Consider the following 21106-nt stretch of genomic DNA (forward strand, 5'->3'; position numbering starts at 1 on the left):
AGCTGTGATCTGCTCCCTGTGAAGGGCCCTGGGAGAGGAAGGAGCTGGTCTTGCCAAATCCTACGTACAGTCCTTGCCTGGGGCCATTCAGCCTCACAGGCTTAGAAGAAGCCAGGGAGAGCATGGGCAAGGACAGAGGAGGTGATGATGAACAGGCAGGCAGACCAGGCTGCAAAGGCTGAGCTGGTGGCCCCCAGCAGAGTTGCTGGAAGAGTCTGTGTTCTGCCCTAGACATGGCTTCCCTACCCCAAAAGGTCCGTTCACCGTCCTGTGCCTCAGTATCTTTTATACTTTCTTATCCACAATTTCTAATAAAACTAAAGTGAACAGTAAACATCTAAGAGCACTAATCAAATGTCATGAGCTGTCATGGTTACTCCTTCGCCTTAATAAACACCTGGTTCACTGGTGTGTGAACTTTACTGTAATAGTTATACATATATATGTGTGTGTGTGTATACGGGCTTCCCCGGTGGCTCAGCTGGTAAAGAGTCTGCCTGCAATGCAGAAGATGACCCAGTTTTGATCCCTGGATTGGGGAGATACCCTGGAGAAGGAAATGGTAAACCACTCCAATATTCTAATCCCAAATGAATTTGAATCTATAGTGACTGACAGGCCCATTCAGTGGACACCAGAGCTTTCATAAGCAAAATGATCAGTTCACTTAGAAAGATTTTCTGTGTATTTTAATTTCATGGGTTAAAATTTTTTGAAGAAAGGGAAAGACTCATCTTTCCAACTATTTGCAAATATTTTAATTAATGCAATGCCATTAGTTCTTTATTCAACGTGCTTAGTCGCTCAGTTGTGTCCTACTCTTTGTGACCCTATGGACTGTAGCCCACCAGGCTCCTCTGTCCATGGAATTCTCCAGGCAAGAAGAATACTGGAGTGGGTTGCAATTTTCTTCTCCAGGGGATCTTCCTGATCCAGGGATCAAACCCAAGTCTACTGCATTGCAGGCAGATTCTTTAGCATCTGAGCTATGAGGGAAGCCCCTTTATTCAATAGTCATGGTTCTGCCTTTATTTTGTTTTTTTCCCCCACAGCATTTTAAAATTCTGTGCTTTTAACAAAAGGTGGACCCATGTGGAATTGCAGAGGAACATTTGCACACTAGTATTGTGGAAAAGAACAGTGAGGTCATCCAGCTAAAGACAGGACAGAGCAAACTTATCAAAATCAATGAGTGTATTCTCTAGTTGGGCTTCTATTTACATTTGCACTGGCAATTTAATCATGCTTTTGTTTCAGGGAGGCTCCCTTGGCTCTAAGAGAATCTTCTGACTAGTAACCTATAAGATGCGTGTACTTCTACAAGTTCATTTAATTTTCATACTTCCATTCCGTCATGGAGATTTGGCACGTCGGACCAGTTGTTTAGATACTACCTCTTGTGATCGGGGCAGCCAACGCAATTTATAGCAAAGATTTATTTCTGGACCGTCACTGCAGACAGTACCCAAGTTTATTAAATTATTAAGCACCAGCCCCACAAGCAGCTTCTGTGCAGCAGGAGCACCAGTTCCTTCCTTGGGCCATCCGTGTAGAAACACTTTCTCTCTCGTGCTGCTGGGCTCACCTATGTGTACACGACCACAAAATTTAACCACAGATCTTTCTTGCCCTTCTCTTTGACCCGTTTCTTCATTTCCCTCTCATCTTTCGCACGAAAGCTCCCACGGGGCAATTTCCACAGTCAAAGGAATCTCTAAGTGAGCTCATGACATTTTGCTGGAATAGTCACTTCAAACTCAGGAACGAGTCAGTCAAACCTGTCTTGACTCAAACGAGAGCAGAATAAAGCCTCGTGGTTGGATTCATGCGTTTTTGGTCACACGGTCCTTAAAGTCCTACTTACCAGCTGCAACCTTGACCAGGTAATGTGACTGTTTAAAGCCTTGGCTTCCTCATCTGTAAACTGGCAATAGTGTGAGGGAAAATTCAACATTAGGCAAAGCATGTTAAACCCTTAGTTATATGCATTTTGCTGTGCTGTGCTCTGTCACTGACTCGTGTCTGACTCTGCGACCCCATGGCTGTAGCCCACCAGGCTCCTCTCTCCGTGGGGTTCTCCAGGCAAGAGTACAGGAGTGGATTGCCACTTCCTTCTCCAGTGAATGTGCTTAATTAAATGCTTGTCCTTGTGATGATGAGGCTGATCATGAAGAAAATGGAAAAACTTGGTCCTACAGATAGTATTGGGATATTTTACATAATCTCGCCTTATTTCTTAAATTGCTCTTAGTGATGCTGCTCCCGGGAGGAGCACCCCGAGGAGCGGTGGCTGCTCCGGTGCAGGAGGGCCTAGAGGAGCCATCCCACGTTGAAGGTCAGGAAGGGCGGCGGAAAGGAGACACCCCTCATCCAAGGTCAGGAGCAGCGGCTGTGCCTTGCTGGAGCAGCCGTGACGAGATACCCCACGCCCAAGGTAAGAGAAACCCAAGTAAGATGGTAGGTGTTTCCAAAGGGCATCAGAGGGCAGACACACTGAAACCATACTCAGAGAAAACTAGTCAGTCTAATCACACTAGGACCACAGCCTTGTCTAACTCAATGAAACCAAGCCATGCCTGCGGGGCAACCCAAGACAGGCAACCCAAGACGTGCAGGTCTGACAGAATGTGGTCCACTGGAAAAGGGAATGGCAAGCCACTTCAGTATTCTTGCCTTGAGAACCCCATGAACAGTATGAAAAGGCAAAATGATAGGACACTAAAAGTGGAACTCCCTAGGTCATTAGGTGCCCAATATGCTACTGGAGATCAGTGGAGAAATAACTCCAGAAAGAATGAAGGGATGGAGCCAAAGCAAAAACAATACCCAGTTTTGGATGTGACTGGTGATAGAAGCAAGACCCAATGCTGTAAAGAGCAATATTGCATAGGAACCTGGAAAGTCAGGTCCATGAATCAAGGCAAATTGGAAGTGGTCAAACAAGAGATGGCAAGGGTGAATGTCAACATTCTAGGAATCAGCGAACTAAAATGGACTGGAATGGGTGATTTTAACTCAGATGACCATTATACCTACTACTGCGGGCAGGAATCCCTCAGAAGAAATGGAGTAGCCATCATGGTCAACAAAAGAGTCCACAATGCAGTACTTGGATGCAATCTCAAAAACGACAGAATGATCTCTGTTCGTCTCCAAGGCAAACCATTCAATATCACAGTAATCCAAGTCTATGCCCCAACCAGTAATGCTGAAGAAGCTGAAGTTGAATGGTTTTATGAAGACCTACAAGACCTTTTAGAAGTAACACCCAAAAAAGATGTCCTTTTCATTCTAGGGGACTGGAATGCAAAAGTAGGAAGTCAAGAAACACCTGGAGTAACAGGCAAATTTGGCCTTGGAATGCGGAATGAAGCAGGGCAAAGACTAATAGAGTTTTGCCAAGAAAATGCACTGGTCATAGCAAACACCCTCTTCCAACAACACAAGAAAAGACTCTACACATGGACATCACCAGATGGTCAACACCAAAATCAGATTGATTATATTCTTTGCAGCCAAAGATGGAGAAGCTCTATACAGTCAACAAAAAACAAGACCAGGAGCTGACTGTGGCTCAGATCATAAACTCCTTATTGCCAAATTCAGACTTAAATTGAAGAAAGTAGGGAAAACTGCTAGACCATTCAGGGATGACCCAAATCAAATCCCTTATGATTATACAGTGGAGGTGAGAAATAGATTTAAGGGCCTAGATCTGATAGATAGTGTCTGATGAATTATGGAATGAGGTTCATGACATTGTACAGGAGACAGGGATCAAGACCATCCCCATGGAAAAGAAATGCAAAAAAGCAAAATGGCTGTCTGGGGAGGCCTTACAAATAGCTGTGAAAAGAAGAGAGGCGAAAAGCAAAGGAGAAAAGGAAAGATACAAGCGTCTGAATGCAGAGTTCCAAAGAATAGCAAGAAGAGATAAGAAAGCCTTCTTCAGCGATCAATGCAAAGAAATAGAGGAAAACAACAGAATGGGAAAGACTAGAGATCTCTTCAAGAAAATTAGAGATACCAAGGGAACATTTCATGCAAAGATGGGCTTGATAAAGGACAGAAATGGTCTGGACCTAACAGAAGCAGAAGATATTAAGAAGAGGTTGCAAGAATACATAGAAGACCTGTACAAAAAAGATCTTCATGACCCAGATAATCATGATGATGTGATCACTAATCTAGAGCCAGACATCTTGGAATGTGAAGTCAAGTGGGCCTTAGAAAGCATCACTACGAACAAAGCTAGTGGAGGTGATGGAATTCCAGTGGAGCTGTTTCAAATCCTGAATGATGATGCTGTGAAAGTGCTGCACTCAATATGCCAGCAAATTTGGAAAACTCAGCAGTGGCCACGGGACTGGAAAAGGTCAGTTTTCTTTCCAATCCCAAAGAAAGGCAATGTCAAAGAATGCTCAAACTACCGCACAGTTGCACTCATCTCACATGCTAGTAAAGTAATGCTCAAAATTCTCCAAGCCAGACTTCAGCAATAAGTGAACTGTGAAATCCCTGATGTTCAAGCTGGTATTAGAAAAGGCAGAGGAACCAGACATCAAATTGCCAACATCCGCTGGATCATGGAAAAAGCAAGAGAGTTCCAGAAAAAACATCTATTTCTGCTTTATTGGCTATGCCAAAGCCTTTGACTGTGTGGATCACAAGAAACTGTGGAAAATTCTGAAAGAGATGGGAATACCAGACCACCTAACCTGCCTCTTGAGAAATCTGTATGCAGGTCAGGAAGCAACAGTTAGAACTGGACATGGAACAACAGACTGGTTCCAAATAGGAAAAGCAGTGCGTCAAGGCTGTATATTGTCACCCTGCTTATTTAACGTCTATGCAGAGTACATCATGAGGAATGCTGGACTGGAAGAAACACAAGCTGGAATCAAGATTGCCAGGGGAAATATCAATAACCTCAGATATGCAGATGACATCACCCTTATGGCAGAAAGTTAAAGAGGAACTCAAAAGCCTCTTGATGAAAGTGAAAGAGGAGAGTGAAAAAGTTGGCTTAAAGCTTAACATTCAGAAAACGAAGATCATGGCATCTGGTCCCATCACTTCATGCCAAATAGATGGGGAAACAGTGGAAACAGTGTCAGAGTTTATTTTGGGGCTCCAAAATCACTGCAGATGGTGACTGCAGCCATGAAACTAAAAGACACTTACTCCTTGGAAGAAAAGTTATGACCAACCTAGATAGCATATTCAAAAGCAGAGACATTACTTTGCCGACTAAGGTCCGTCTAGTCAAGGCTATGGTTTTTCCTGTGGTCATGTATGGATGTGAGAGTTGGACTGTGAAGAAGGCTGAGCGCCGAAGAATTGATGCGTTTGGACTGTGGTGTTGGAGAAGACTCTTGAGAGTCTCTTGGACTGCAAGGAGATCCAACCTGTCCATTCTGAAGGAGATCAGCCCTGGGATTTCTTTGGAAGGAATGATGCTAAAGCTGAAACTCCAGTACTTTGGCCACCTCATGCGAAGAGTTGACTCATTGGAAAAGACTGTGATGCTGGGAGGGACTGGGGGCAGGAGGAGAAGGGGGTGACAGAGGATGAGAGGGCTGGATGGCATCACGGACTCGATGGACATGAGTCTGAGTGAACTCCGGGAGTTGGTGATGGACAGGGAGGCCTGGCGTGCTGTGATTCATGGGGTCGCAAAGAGTCAGACACGACTGAGCGACTGAACTGATGCACCTTGCCCAAAGATCACTTTTTCCGCATTCCTTTGCCACGTGGTTTAGGCATGGGGCCAAATTCTGGGAAGATAGTGTATAAGTGGCCATTTACAAGGGCCTTTTCGGAAGGCTCCTAGCAGAAGGGGAGGGCCCATCTTGCTCTTTACATTTATTTAGTTGCTAGTCGGGAGCAGCCATCTGAGAGAATGAGGAGATCTTAAAGAAGGAAGGCATGTGTTAAGGATCATGAGGCAAGAAGGAAATCTCTAGACCCAACTGACACTGTCATATTGCCCACCTCTGGCCTAATCCATGAGAGACAAATAAATATGTGTTTTATTAGAACCCCCATTATTCTAGTGGCTTTGATACTGCAAATGAACAGAAAATACAGAAAATTTTTTTGAAAGTTAAGGGTGGTGTATTCTTGGAAGGGATGTTCATTTTTAGAGTGCTGTGGAGGGGCAAAGAATTCAAATTGGAAAATCCAGAAGAAGGCTAAATTTCTTTTGACAAGAAAGAGAATATAGGAAAGGGCTGGCAGAAAAGAGGTACAGTAATGAGGAAAGGATGCTTGGTGAGGAGCGTTTACAGGTGGGACAGCTTTCCTAGCTCCTGAGGAGGGATTTTGTAGAGAAGGGAGAGGAAAGACAGTGCCAGAGAGAAACGTGGTTGACGGCACTGAGATGCTTTAGGAGTTTTAAAAATGTTCCTTAGTAGTAGCTCAGTTTGTTCCCCACTTCCAACCGTCTTCAGTCCGGGTCGACATCTCTATAACGTGTTACTCAGCTGGATTTATTTGTGTGCCTCTGAGTGTGTGTGAAAGTTGGGGGGGCTGCCTCTGTTTCATGAAGAGAACAAGGCAAGGAAAGGAGCCATTTACAGGGAGATGGCGATGGCACCCCACCCCAGTGCTCCTGCCTGGAGAATCCCAGGGACAGGGGAGCCTGGTGGGCTACCGTCTATGGGGTCACACAGAGTCAGACCCGACTGAGCGACTTCACTTTCACTTTTCACTTTTATGCATTGGAGAAGGAAATGGCAACCTACTCCAGAGCTCTTGCCTGGAGAACCCCAGGGACGGGGGAGTCTGGTGGGCTGCAGTCCATGGAGTCGCTAGAGTCAGACATGACTGAAGCGACTTAGCAGCAGCAGCAGCAGCAGCACAGGGCTCCTGGTACAGGATGATTGGCAATAAAAGTCTAGGTTATAAATGTGGCAAGCCACTGTTTGGGGGGAAGTTTTCCATGAAATTGGATGGTTCTGAAAAGTTGAGACTGACCTACAAGCTCAATTCTACTAGGATGAACACTTCAGGACTTTGATATTTTGGGCAGGTTTTGGTAACAAACTACTTTTTAACAATACCAATAAGGCCCTTAAAAAGATTTATGAGTTTCCATCTTTCTGTTCCCAAACGCAGGAAAGTCAATTACCACATCTCTCATTGGGAAGTGTTTTAGCGGAAGTCAAAGGTGAATACATAAAATCTTCAAGGGGGAAACAGATTTGTTGGAAATCCCAGAAATTTTAGATAAATATTTTGCTCTTTGGAAAAAAGCCATACCTGTGAGACTGTTGATTTGTTTGATAATCTTGATATCACCTGAAAGAACAAACAAACAGAAGTTGTAAAATCGTTCACACCCAGGGAGACGAGCCTGCGCCCCGGGACCCTCTGCGGCTGTGCTTGCATCTGGACACACCTTCCTCAGGCAAGAAAATACAGCAAATCTACAAAGGACCAAAAATAAATGTGCAGCTGGGGCTAACTGTGGACAGCAAGGTAAAAAAAGACCAAAAAACAAAGCAAAACAAAAAAACAACTGCCACTTCTGAAGAGCCAGGAGTGAAAGCCGGGGTCAGGAGAGAAAGCAGGGTCCTCTGCCTGCCCCCTGCACTCGGCACCACCTGCAGGCTGGGCAGATCATCTAAGCTGCCTCGGGCTCAAGCCCTGGACTCAGCCTGCCCTCGCCCCACATAAGGACCAGCTTGCCCCCACCTTGGGGAGTGAGCAAGCAAGGGGACCTGTTGTCTGTTCTTGGTTCTCTCTGTGCAGCAAGGGCCCCGAGAAAGACTTGCCTGAATTTCTTTCTTTTGTCAATTTCTATTGATTAAGGAAGCCAAGAACCCTGGATGGTAACATGGGTGGTGTGGGCCTGGATAAAACACCGGAGGCAGGGAAAGAGATGGAAGTTCAGAGGTGATGGGGTGATTGGCCCACCTGGCCAGCAGAGAGAAAACAGCCCCTGAAAGATGCTGGGAACACCTCCTGAGTCTGGAAAAGGGAGCAGCCAATTGCCTGGCTGGTGTCGGACGCAACGCTCAAGGAAACCATGGCCACAGCAATGCCCCCATTGGCTGCATTTGCCAGCTGGGTGCTTCTTTGCCCTCCTTTTGTTTTCCATCTCCTTATTGCTCTTTCTTGCCCCTTCGCTAAATTATCTTGTCTTCTATGATTCTCCTCTCTGGTTCTTGTGAAAATAGAAATCCGTGGAACCATTTCTTATTTAATGTCATTTCTATCTCTTTATTCTCTTGCCCTTCTTACTTAAATGCAGGTGGCTGTAATGATTCCTTTATGTTTCATTTGTTGTACTCTGTGGACTAGGATTGGAGAAGGAAATGGCAGCCCACTCCAGTATTCTTGCCTGGAGAATCCCATGGACAGAGAAGCCTGGCAGGCTACAGTCCCTAGGGTCACAAACATGACTGAAGTGACTTAGCATGTGGACTAGGATTAAGTTCACTACAGATCCTAATTTTCAATTTAATTGGCTTTAAGATCCAACTGATTGTAAAAATTTTTTAAAAATGCTGTCAATTGAATTGTGACATGCCATCAATTATGACAGATCCCAATTTCAGAGATGTTAAAATGTGAAACACAAATGTGTAACATAGATTCATTTAAGCTCAAAACACATCTTGCATAAAATCAAACTACCTTACTGTGGAGGAATACATTAGAAAACAGGTACCTTCCATGAAGTACAAAGAAGCTCTGGAAATTATAACATATTTTGGAAATATGCTTTGGGTCTCATTGTTTTATGCTCAAATATACTTCTCTCATTTTAAAGTGGTAATAGAGGCTATGAATTAACATAACTTTATTCACATGGAAAAAAACACGCACTCGAAAATGATCTGCCTAGTAAGTGAGATGTATGTGGTAATTCTGTCACCTCCCTCCTGTGTTTTGTAGATGATTAGGGAGCTAGATCTGTTATTATTTACATAAATGCCAGCATCATTATTGCTTTGCAAATATATGTTTCATCAATGTTTAATTTTATCAAAGCAGTCAACCATTCTACATCTGTTTAGTTGCCTAAATATGCGTTAATCAGTAGCATTATAGACATAAGTTTTGCAATAATTCCCTAAGTGGTGACAAATAAAACAGCTGAATAATTAAAAATGTGAAAAATAAAGCAAAATTACAGTGCTATTGCTACTATGGTAAACGTAATACTGTGTTTTTAAAAAGCTTTTCAGTTACAGTTTGGATGAAAGAAAGAGCTTGCTAGGGGGATTCAGGAAGTCCGACATCTCCAGGTCAGAGACCCTCTCTAAGGAATAAGAGAAAGGCACCAGCCTTAGCATCTTCTGATTTGAGTGTGACTCCCAACCCCCATGGTTTACTACTAGTATGAGTTCCCTGGAGTTGCTGAACCACAAGACTTTTTCTATATCAGTGCTTCTCGAACTTCTGTGTGCACACAAATTGCCTAGAGATCTCCTTAAAATGCAGCTGATGCCAGGAGCCAGCATGGGGAATCCCACCTGTGACAAAGTTCATAAGGAAAGGGGCCTGACAATCGCAAAGGTGGGATCAGGTCTCAGGGGTCCCCCTGGATTTTCTCGAGCATCTACCCCCAAAACCAGAGTCTGCCTGCTTTACTGTGTTATGCTTTCCATCTACTCTTCTAACATTACAGGGGGCTGTCCCCGACCACCTTTCTCTAAAGAAAATTAACTTAGAGCTCTAGTTAATAAGTCTTCTGGGCGTAAAAGGAATGTCTCAGCTCAAACCCCTCTGAATGCTTTCTAACTTGCCTGACAGGTCTGTCTGAATTTTTACAACTGTGCATGTGAATTGTTTACAGCCTCCCAACCGCAAGAGGCACAGAAAGCTTAAAAAATTCTAGGAAAAATCATTAGAATAAAACTGATTAAGGGTTTCATCGAATTGCCCACATTCGCTGGATCATGGAAAAAGCAAGAGAGTTCCAGAAAAACATCTATTTCTGCTTTATTGACTATGCCAAAACCTTTGACTGTGTGGATCACAAGAAACTGTGGAAAATTCTGAAAGAGATGGGAATACCAGACCACCTAACCTGCCTCTTGAGAAATCTGTATGCAGGTCAGGAAGCAACAGTTAGAACTGGGCCTGGAACAACAGACTGGTTCCAAATAGGAAAAGGAGTATGTCAAGGCTGTATATTGTCACCCTGCTTATTTAACTTCTGTGCAGAGTACATCATGAGAAACGCTGGACTGGAAGAAACACAAGCTGGAATCAAGATTGCCGGGAGAAATATCAATCACCTCAGATATGCAGATGACACCACCCTTATGGCAGAAAGTGAAGAGGAGCTAAAAAGCCTCTTGATGAAAGTGAAAGAGGAGAGTGAAAAAGTTGGCTTAAAGCTCAACATTCAGGAAATGAAGATCATGGCATCTGGTCCCATCACTTCATGGCAAATAGATGGGGAAACAGTGGAAACAGTGTCAGACTTTATTTTTTGGGGCTCCAAAATCACAGCAAATGGTGACTGCAGCCATGAAATTAAAAGACACTTACTCCTTGGAAGAAAAGTTATGACCAACCTAGATAGCATATTCAAAAGCAGAGACATTACTTTGCCGACTAAGGTCCGTCTAGTCAAGGCTATGGTTTTTCCTGTGGTCATGTATGGATGTGAGAGTTGGACTGTGAAGAAGGCTGAGTGCCGAAGAATTGATGCTTTTGAATTGTGGTGTTGGAGAAGACTCTTAAGAGTCCCTTGGACTAAGGAGCTCCAACCAGTCCATTCTGAAGGAGATCAGCCCTGGGATTTCTTTGGAAGGAATGATGCTAAAGCTGAAACTCCAGTACTTTGGCCACCTGATGTGAAGAGTTGACTCATTGGAAAAGACTCTGATGCTGGGAGGGATTGGGGGCAGGAGGAGAAGGGGACGACCGAGGATGAGATGGCTGGATGGCATCATGGACTCAATGGACGTGAGTCTGAGTGAACTCCGGGAGTTGGTGATGGACAGGGAGGCCTGGCGTGCTGTGATTCATGGGGTCGCAAAGAGTCGGACACGACTGAGTGACTGAACTGAACTGAACTGTGGAGCCGATACTTGCTGTCAGGTTTCCATATCCTTTATTTGTTGTGTACCCAGGAGTGCATTAATTAATATAGTTGGTATATAGAAAAAACAAGTAGCAACATAGATCTTTGAGTTAAGTACTTTCTTTGTTATAACCCACTGCACCTTTGTTCTACAGGGATGTAATTTTAGTGCTTTGAGGGTGATGCAGATTAAAGAAAAACACTTCAGGGAAATGAGATTAACATTCATTAAGGAAGAGAGCCATAAAGTGTTAACAGGCCTCTTGGCCAGAAGATAATATAAATCACCTGAGACCTTTTTTATACGGAAAGATATGCAGAAAGAAAGCCTGGTATCAAAAAGAGTCAGGACTGCTTCCCTGGATGACTCTGTATCTTCCATTATGTAAAACTTAGAGTATATCAGCACCTTTTGAAATAAAGTTATGGGGATTTTTGCACAAGCTTGGCCTCCCGTGTGTCGACTCTCTCTCTCTTTCTCCCTCTCCCTCCCTTTCTCTTTCAGGCTGATCCCTTGGAACATAGAGGCTTGCTGTGTCTACTTATTTGCCTGGGCTTCTAAGACCCATGCGAGAGAGAGCCTAAGGCGGGGCACTCCCCGTTATTCAAGTGGGTGCCTGTGGCCTATGTAGACAGTGCAAGTTTCTTGTCTTGAGACTTTATTAGCTTTCTGTGTAAACCAAGGAATATCAGCCTCTTTTCTCCTCTATTGTTTCACTACATTATTCTTCCCTAATCTCTCTTTAAATCTCTAACTAATCTATCTTTAATCGCTGACTCCATCCCTGCTTCAACTTCCCTGGATCCACAGGGGCTGGACCCTGGCAAGCTTCTGCCTCAGGAGGTCTGGGGTGGAGCCTGAGACTTTGCGTTCCGGTCAGTGCCCAGATAATATTGATGTTGCTCGCCCCTGGGACACACTTTGAGTAGTGAGATCTTATAACCAATGTCACTGTGGTTATCATCCTCTGTGTGTGTGCGTGCTAAGGTGCTTCAGTCGTGTCCGAATCTTGCGACCCTATAGACCTATAGACCCTATAGCCTGCCAGGCTCCTATGTCCATAGGATTCTCCAGGGAAGAATACTGGAGTGGGTTTCCACTGCCTTGTCCAAGGGTTCTTCCTGACCCAGGGATGAAACCCACGTCTGTTACGCCTCCTGCACTGGCAGGCAGGTTCTTTACCACTAGCCCCACCGGGGAAGCCCTGTCCCCATCCTGTCTGCTATCAATCCATCGAGTAGTCACTGTCATCAGCGCTCCGGCAGACGCTGCTCAGCCACGCTATCACACTTATTTTCACTGCAAATCCTATGAGGTCAGTGTTCATTATATAGCCAGGACTACTGTGCTAGGCTCGCTAAATAAATCATTTCATTCACATATATTATTAATCACGTGTATTTTAAAAAGAATGCTCTGATATATTCATTCTGTTGTCTAATATCAATGAAAGTGAAAGTGAAAGTCGCTCAGTCATGTTCGATTCTTTGGGACCCCATGGACTATACAGCCCATTGGGACTCTCCAGGCCAGAATACTGGAGTGGGTAGCCTTTACCTTCTCCACAGGATCTTGCCAACCCAGGGATCGAACCCAGGTCTCCTGCATTGCAGCTGGCTTCTTTACCAGCTGAGCCACAAGGGAAGCACAAGAATACTGGAGCAGGTAGCCTATCCCTTCTCCAGGGGATCTTCCCAACTCAGGAATCAAACCAGGGTCTCCTGCATGGCAGGCAGATTCTTTACCAGTTGAGCTATCAGAGAAGCCCTGACTAATATCAATGCTTCATGCTAATTCAGATTACCATTAGTGTAGAGAATACTAGTTTAATGGAAACTCAGTGTTTTAACTTGGAGAAGGAAATGACAACCCACTCCAGTGTTCTTGCCTGGTGAATTCCATAGACAAAGGAGTCTAGCAGGCTATAGTCCATGGGGTTGCAAGGAGTTAGACACGACTGAGCATTTTAAAGCTAGAAGTGACCCTACAGAGTCTCAGCTACAATGGTTTGTACACATGTCAGATGACAGGATGCTTTGAGGAGGGTTCCTTAAAAAAATCAGGTCACAGAGATTCCAACCAGTCTCTTTCCGTTGGTGGCGGGTGGGTGTGGGGCCCAGATCTCCAGGTCAGGTTTGAAACCAATGAGTTAGTCCAACTCCCTAGTTAGAGGTGAGGAAACAATGGTCCAGAAACATGAAAACACTCGACAAGTTAGTGGGAGAACTTTTCCACCAGAAGCCACGCCTCCGGATTCTTAGTGACCTTCCACAGAACTAGGAGTTTTCTCAGGTACCTGCTCCAGCAGTTAATGCTGTTTCTCGGGCTGAAAGACCAAGTGTCTGAGGTACCTCAGAATTTAATCTGCTTGATGGTTGTCACAAAGTAGAGTCCCCCCAAACTCATGATGCTGAATTATCCAAGCATCTTGTTAACCCTTGAAGTCACAGATCTTTTAGGAAATTGGTTGAATTCTAAGCATTCTTTCCCCAGTGGGGGTGGAGGAGAGAAACACAGCTATGACCTTTGGATGAAAAATGTTTATTGATCCCATTTTCTTGTTCTGAACTAAAAGACTGAACAGTTTTGAGAGTTTTGAGGAAGGCAGCTGTCCAATTTTGAGTCATTCTCACATGGAGTTTGTACACCTTTTAGACAATGAAAAGAATTGTTGGTGCTCTCTAGTGGGGGTAATTAGGGGGAAAAAAGACCAGGGTGATAGAAGTTGGGAAGACAAAAGGGAAGTAAGTCAGATTCAAGAGGAGGAAACAAAGCTGTTGCAGTAAAGTTGTGAGCGAGCTCAAGAAGGCTCCCGTCCTTGGGCTGTGCCCTTCGGTCCATGGGGATGGAGGAAGCGCAGTAAGGGTAGAAGCACTGAGCCTGGCCTCACGTGAGGCTTTAGATGGGAGGAAGGCACGTGCGTGCCCCCTTTCTCGATTCCACATGCAAGTGAGATTGGGACCGAGGAGGAGATGGCTGGATGGTGTCACCGGCTTGATGGACGTGAGTCTGGGTGGACTCCGGGAGTTGGTGATGGACAGAGAGGCCTGGCGTGCTGCGACTCATGGGGTCACAAAGAGTCGGACACGACTGAGCAACTGAACTGAACTGATATATATAACAGATAACTAATAAATACCTATTGTACAGCACAGGGAACTTGACTCAATACTTTGTAATGACCTATATGCGAAAAGGAACTAAAAAAAGAGTCGATACATGTTTATGTATAACTGATTCACTTTTCTGTACACTGAAGCTAAGACAACTATACTCCAATATAAGTAAATTTAAAAAAGAAGTAAGGCTTCATAACCTTGAAGACTGTGTAAGAAACTTTCTCAGCTTTGGTATATAGGTTTTCAAAGATTCTTCTCTTTTTCCCCAGTGCTAACCACCTAAACTACTCTGTGAGTAATCTGGAAGCACACAGAGTAAGTCTCAGAGTAATCTGTGAGTCCAGTGGGAGCTGGAAGCCTGCACTGTTACACTGCAAAAATACTGCTCACTCTCATGGAGGACCGGAAGGGAGAAAATGGCCCCTTAGTCCTCAGAAGATTCGCTACAGAAAACGGCAAAACAAATTCACAATTTTTTAAACTGTGTTAAAAAGGCTTCAAATTCTACTACTGAGACTGAATTGCAAACGGAAATCAAATACACTATGATTAATAGTAACCGTAGATGTGGCACGCACCATTGCATCCCTTAACGCTGCCTCTTTTATTGGATGAAGACACTTTAACAAGGGCTTTCATAGGTTCACACCTGATCTTGGCCTTTCAACTCACGTTTTTTCTTAAGTTCTAAAATTTTCTAATAGCAAATTTTCCTCATGTTAGGATTTTTGTGAATTCTTGTGGTTGGGAAGGGAGCTCTTTGATTTCTTTCATCTCTCTCCCCTCCATCCGCTAAAATCCTGTTTTGCTCTGACAATGTGATTCTAAAATTTTCTAATAGCAAATCTTCCTCATGTTAGCATTTTTGTGAATTCTTGTGGTCAGGAAGGGAGCTCTTTGATTTCTTTCATCTCTCTCCCCCCTCTCCTGTTTTGCTCTGACAATGTGATGGTAAGGTGTGGGGCCCTGCCTTTCACAGGAGCTACAGTGTCGGGGTCCAGCCCTGGTGGATCCAGGGAATTCAAAGCAGGGACAGAGTTGGCGTCTGAGGAATTAATTGGTTAATTAAAGATATGGAGGGACATTAGAAAGAAATAGTGTAGTAAGAAAATTTAGTGGAGAAAAGATGCTGAATAACTTGGTTTACATGGAAAACCAATAAAGTTCCAAGACAAGAAACTTGCACCATCTACGTAGGCCACTGGCGCCCGCTTGAATAGCGGAGGGTGCCCTCCTTGGGCTCCCTCTCGCGTGGGTCTTAGAAGCCAGGGCAAGTAATTAGACATGGCGAGCCTCCATGCTCCAGATGGGAATTCAGCCGAAAAAGGGGAGAAAAGAACGAAATGGGGAAGCCCAGCGTTGGTGCCAGACCCAAGACCCACAACTTTATTTTCAAAAGCCGATTATATACCCCAAGTTGTGCATAAAGAAATAATGGAATATGCAGAGTTATGCAGGGGCAGCAGTCCTGACCCTCATTGAGACCAGGCTTTCCTCTTGCATACCTTCCCGTACACAAAAGGTCTCAGGTGGTTTACATTATCTTCTGGCCAAGAGGCCTGTTAACATTTTTATGTCTCTCTTCCTAGATAAATGTCTATCAACCAGAAAACTCTTTTTCCCTTGAAGTGTTTTTTCTTAATCTGCATCACCCTCAAAGTACTAAATAAAGTTACATTCCTGTAGAACAAAGGTGCAGTGGGTTATAACAAAGAAAGTACTTTAACTCAAAGATCTAATGTTGCTAATACCAGGGCTACTACCTGTTTTTTCTACATACCAACTATATCTACAAACAAAAGATATGAAAATTTGGCAGCAAGTATTGGCTCAACAAGTGAAACCCTTAATCAGTCCTATTCTAAATGATTTTGACTCCTTGGAAGCCCCTACATTCCTAGGATGTTTTAAGCTTCCTGTGCCTCTCGTGGTCGGGAGGCCGCAAACAATCACATGTGCAGCTGTAAGAGTCCTGCAGGCAGGCTAGAAAGCCATCAGAGAGGTTTTTTGATTGAAACACTCGTATTATGCCCAGGAGATTTATTATCTAAAAGCTCTAAATTAACTTTTTCCAGTAAAAGGTAGTGGGGGGGACAGCCCCCGTTAATGTCAGAAGAGCAGGTGGAAAGCATGACACAGTAAAGCAGGCAGACTCTGGTTTTTGGGGGTAGTTGCTCAGGAACAGGGGGTCTTCTGAGGCTCAATCCCGCCTTTGCGTATGCCGAGCCTCCTTCCTCATGACCTTTGCCATGGGCGGAGCTCCTCACGTTGGCTCCGGGCACTACAGGGCACAACTAGAAGGGACTCGCGTGATGAGGCGTTATCGTGACTTCTCCCTTCCCTCCAGCGCTTCTCAAGGGGGCATGCCACAGAGAAACTGACCATGATGAGGCAAGAAGGAAGCACCTGCTGCGGAACACACCACCCAGACTCAGTGCTCTGCAAGGCAGCCCAAGGGAGGCAGGAAATCCTTCCCCACTGTCTGCCTGCCCTGCAGGTAGGATGGATAGGCCCCTGTGTGGTCTGCAAATGTCGTCTCAACTACAGACGCTCGTAAGCCCCAAAGCAGCTAACTGCTTAGTGGGGAAATGAGATGCAAATTACAAGGCTCTCTCTTCAACTGACTCGTGATATTGTTTGTTACTAATGCCACATTGATCAAGTTACAGGGTAGATGGAAGGAGCATACGCCCCCATTCAGAAAAGGGGGTTACCACAGCGGTAGTCTCCTTTACTGAAGAGCAGTGTTAACCAGCACTGCTGATTGTTTGGGATAAATAAAAAATGAATGAAGGATGCTCGCAAACAGCCCCGTAGTTCACATAGTTAAAAAAGTCTGCTCCAACAAAGCCATAAGTAACTGTCAAACCAACAGGTCTCACTTTTGATCTGCTGCTTTCTCTTGCAGGCTGAGTGGAGGTGCCCACAAGCAGTGAGCGATACCGGTGGTGGGTGGCAGAATCGAGGGATTAGAAACCTCCAGAGAAGGAGGAGGCCTTGAAGGTGGGAGCACTCATTTTCAGCTCAACTCATCTGAGTGCTCCCCACCATCTAGTCTAAAGAGATATTTGAGGCTGGTCTGAAACTCGAAGTGGGTAATTTAGTTTCTATTATGTTTTCTTTGCTTTTCGTCTAACTTAGGAATAGAAATGAGATTTTAATGAAAAGACTAGTAATTTTGACATTTCCTAGTTTCACCAAAAGCCTTGAGGTCAAGACAGACTGTTAAGACTGGGAGGAGCAGTCTCTTCCCCCTGGGAAACCACTATCACTTGTGACGTAGGGTGCACAAGTCAAGTAATCCAGCCTGAATCTAGCCTCGGATCCAGGCACTTACTGGTGGCTAGAGCTAGGCAATTGTTCCCTGAACCTGAAGTGTAGGAAGCACCACAAAAACTCTTCGCTGATATAAATTATGGTGAAAGGTCTGTGTGTGGGGAATGGGACCCATTTAGGCGGTACTACAGCAAAGCAGTCAAGAGCTGGAATCACCTCAGCCCTGTCACTTAACAGCTACTCCTCCCTGGGAAGCAGGTGATAGAACAGGCAATGCTGAGGTAAGAAATGATGCACTAGGTTTCAGCGGCTTAACAGAAATGCATTTCGTACCTCATTCCTCCTCTCAAAAAGGGTGACGAAAACTAAAGCTGTTTGTGTAAAGTTAACAAAGCTTGGAGGCCCAGCTGGCCGCGTCTGACACAGTGTCACCTTGAAGAGAGACGTAGTACAGCAACCAAAAGTACCTAAAAAATAATTCTGATCTTTTTGTCCATATCGTTCGAGATCCTTAGAGGCGATACAGGGGTGAGCTGCAGTGAGGCCTCTGTGGAGAGGCCCTCCTTGCCTGTTCCCTTCGTGATCACAGTGGTGCGCTCCCAGTTCCCTCACTGAGACCTGCTTCCTTCCGGCCACCACATCCAGTGTTCCTGCCAGCGGGGGCCCCTTTCTTCTATCTCCAGGGAACCTGCTGGGCTTCCCAGTGGTGCAGAGGTAAAGAATCTGCCTGCAGCGCAGGAGATGCCAGATACGAGGGTCCGATCCCTGGGTTGGGAAGATCCCCTAAGAGAAGGGAATGGCAACCCACTCCAGTATTCTTGCCTGGGTTATCCCATGGACAGAGGAGCCTGGCAGGCTACAGTCCATGTGGTCACAAAGAACCAAACAGGACTGGGTGACTACGCACGGGATGTGTACATTTCTTATCACTGCAATTTAATGATCCACCAAGAACCCTCACCTAGAATTTATGGTGAAAAAGCCCTCACTCTGGTGCATTTGGTAAGGATTTGGTGTGGTGTCTGGCATAAAGCTAATTCCTGTTAATAAGTGGTAGTATATTAATATTGATACATTGGTTATGAAGAAAACTTTCTTTCAGTTAAGGTAATAAGAAATAGGGCATCATTACCTAGCTGCAGAGTTAAACACTGAACAGATGGGTCTGTCCAACTCAAAAACTAACGTATACATACAAAGACTTCTCAATAAGGAGGCTGCTAGACTTAGACACAAGTGTCTCCAAATTGCTCTCCTAAGTGGTCATCCCATGTGCAAAAACACACTTTTCTTTGTACAGTACTGGATGGAACACTTTATAAGAAGTAAGAGCTTGACTTTCTATTCCTTTCTCTCTCAACCTCTTTATCTGCTTCACTTAAGTAAAATGAGGCACTTTCAAATTGCCCACAAGTATGAATACAGTCAGTAAGACACTGAAATGTGTACAAATTAAGTCGAGCACAATTTTAACTTCTTTGAATTCAAATATGTGAATTACCTTTGGAATTAAAAAAAAAAACAAAAGATATCCCTTAACACTTATGTAAAAAGGATTCTTTTGATATGTATTTCATATTATCCTAGAATGAAAAAGAAAGGAAATACACACAAGTGTGTGAAGCAAACTAAATAGAAATCTCTCAGCAATACACACGTCTTTAAAGATTTCAGGTTTAAGGAAGTATGCACCAAATCAATGATTTGGGAGTTCAGCAGGCTAATCAATGCTAGAAGAATTTACAAAGTTTAAACTCATTATGTGGAGCTGAGATTCCAGGCCCCCCAGTGACCAGCTCCTGATTAGGGTACAATGGCTCCTGGCTAGCCTGTAAAACCAGCTACTATGCAATTGTAAGGAAACACAATAGCTGGTCTCAAAAGATTTTCAGGATACATGCTGGGTACTCCGTTCTAAACCAGGTCAGTGAACAAAGATGCTCAATTTGGAGTGAGGAATTTTTGCATCACAACTCTCGGTGGCACTTTTAAAGTTAATAGGAAATACCTGGTTTGCTACCTAGGAAGCCCACTGCCAATTACACACTGAAAAGCTGAAGACAGTGTTTGAACCAGCAAACTGAAATGAGGCACTTTGTAAATTTGAACTGTGGTACCTCAGATAGTCTCATTCAGCTACAGAAAATAAGAAAAGTTCTATCTAGCAAGTCATGGAAGCTCAGTCAATAAAACGTCTGCCTGCAATGCAGGAGAACAGGGTTCAGTCCCTGGGTTGGGAAGATCCCCTGGAGAAGGAAATGGAAACCCACTCCAGTAGTCTTGGCTGGAAAATCCCATGGACAGAGGAGCCAGGCAGGCTACAGTCCCTGGGGTTGTGTGGGTCTGATACAACTTAGCGATTAAACCGCCACCATATAGGAAGGACCACGATTCTGGGGTCATAAGCAGCTTCTACATGACCAAATGCACACATTTGTTTGGAGTGTATATTTTTATGAAATAAATCTTTGAAACTCAAGCAAGATGAATATAATTTATCACAGCATTCATACTTTTAGCCAATACTCAATAACAGGGCTTCCCTCATAGCTCAGTTGGTAAAGAATCTGCTTGCAGTGCAGGAGACTCCGGTTAGACTCTTGGGTTGGGAAGATCCCCCGGGGAAGGGAGAGGCTACCTCTCCAGTATTCTTGGGCTTCTCTTGTGGCTCAGCTGGTAAAGAAACAGCCTTCAATGCGGGAGACCTGGGTTCGATCCCTGGGTTGGGAAGATCTCCTGGAGAAGAGAAAGGTTTCCCACCCCAGTGTTCTGGCCTAGAGAATTCCATAGACTGTATAGTCCATGGGGTTGCAAAGAGTTGGACACGACTGAGAGACTTTTGCTTTCACTTTCAATAACTTTTAGGTGACGAAAAAAGGCTCACAGTTAGGAGGTATGAGGCCAAGCTTCTAAAGTCAGGGTTTTCCTCCTACACTGTTGAAGGGGATGTAAACTGGTGCAGCCATTATGGAGAACAGTATGGAGGGTCCTTAGAAATCTAACGATAGAGTCACCATATAATCCAGTAATCCCACTCCTAGGCACACATCCAGAGAGAACCCTGATTCTAAAAGATACATGCACTCCAACGCCCACTGCAGCCCTGTTCACAACAGCCTGGACACGGAGGCACCACAGATGTCCATCAACAGAGGGACAAAGAATGGACGCAATGTGGTGCCTGCATTCAGTGGAATATCGCTCAGCCATTAAAATGAACGGGATAATGCCATCTGCACAACCCAGGGGCTCCTGGAGGTTGCAAGACCGAGTGAAGCGAGTCAGACAAGACGAGCACCATATGACATAGCTTATATATGGAATCTGAAAACGGTACAAATGAACTCATTTACAAAACAGAAGTAGAGTCACAGGAAGCAGACTTACGGTAACCAGAAGACTGAGGAAGGAGACATGAACTGGAAGGTTGGGATTGACATATACATACTGCTGCTGCTGCTAAGTTGCTTCAGTCATGTCTGACTCTGTGCGACCCCATAGACGGCAGCCCACCAGGCTCCTCCGTCCCTGGGATTCTCCAGGCAAGAACACTGGAGTGGGTTGCCATTTCCTTCTCCAATGCATGAAAGTGAAAAGTGAAAGTGAAGTCGCTCAGTCGTGTCCAACTCGTAGCAACCCCATGAACTGCAGCCCACCAGGCTC

The 21106-nt window shown here is 44.6% G+C and overlaps 1 protein-coding gene across 1 annotated transcript in view; it reads right to left on the minus strand.

Annotated features, from left to right (window-relative positions):
• Positions 1-21106, minus strand: part of KCNH8 (potassium voltage-gated channel subfamily H member 8) — a 476728-nt gene that overhangs the window by 44095 nt on the left and 411527 nt on the right. The window contains exon 12 of the mRNA XM_040263440.1: positions 7264-7302. Within this exon, the coding sequence (XP_040119374.1) occupies positions 7264-7302 (39 nt within the window). The remainder of the gene's footprint in view (positions 1-7263; positions 7303-21106) is intronic.

This window comes from Oryx dammah, unplaced genomic scaffold (assembly GCF_014754425.2).
Source record: "Oryx dammah isolate SB20612 unplaced genomic scaffold, SCBI_Odam_1.1 HiC_scaffold_2, whole genome shotgun sequence".
Lineage (NCBI taxonomy): Eukaryota > Metazoa > Chordata > Mammalia > Artiodactyla > Bovidae > Oryx > Oryx dammah.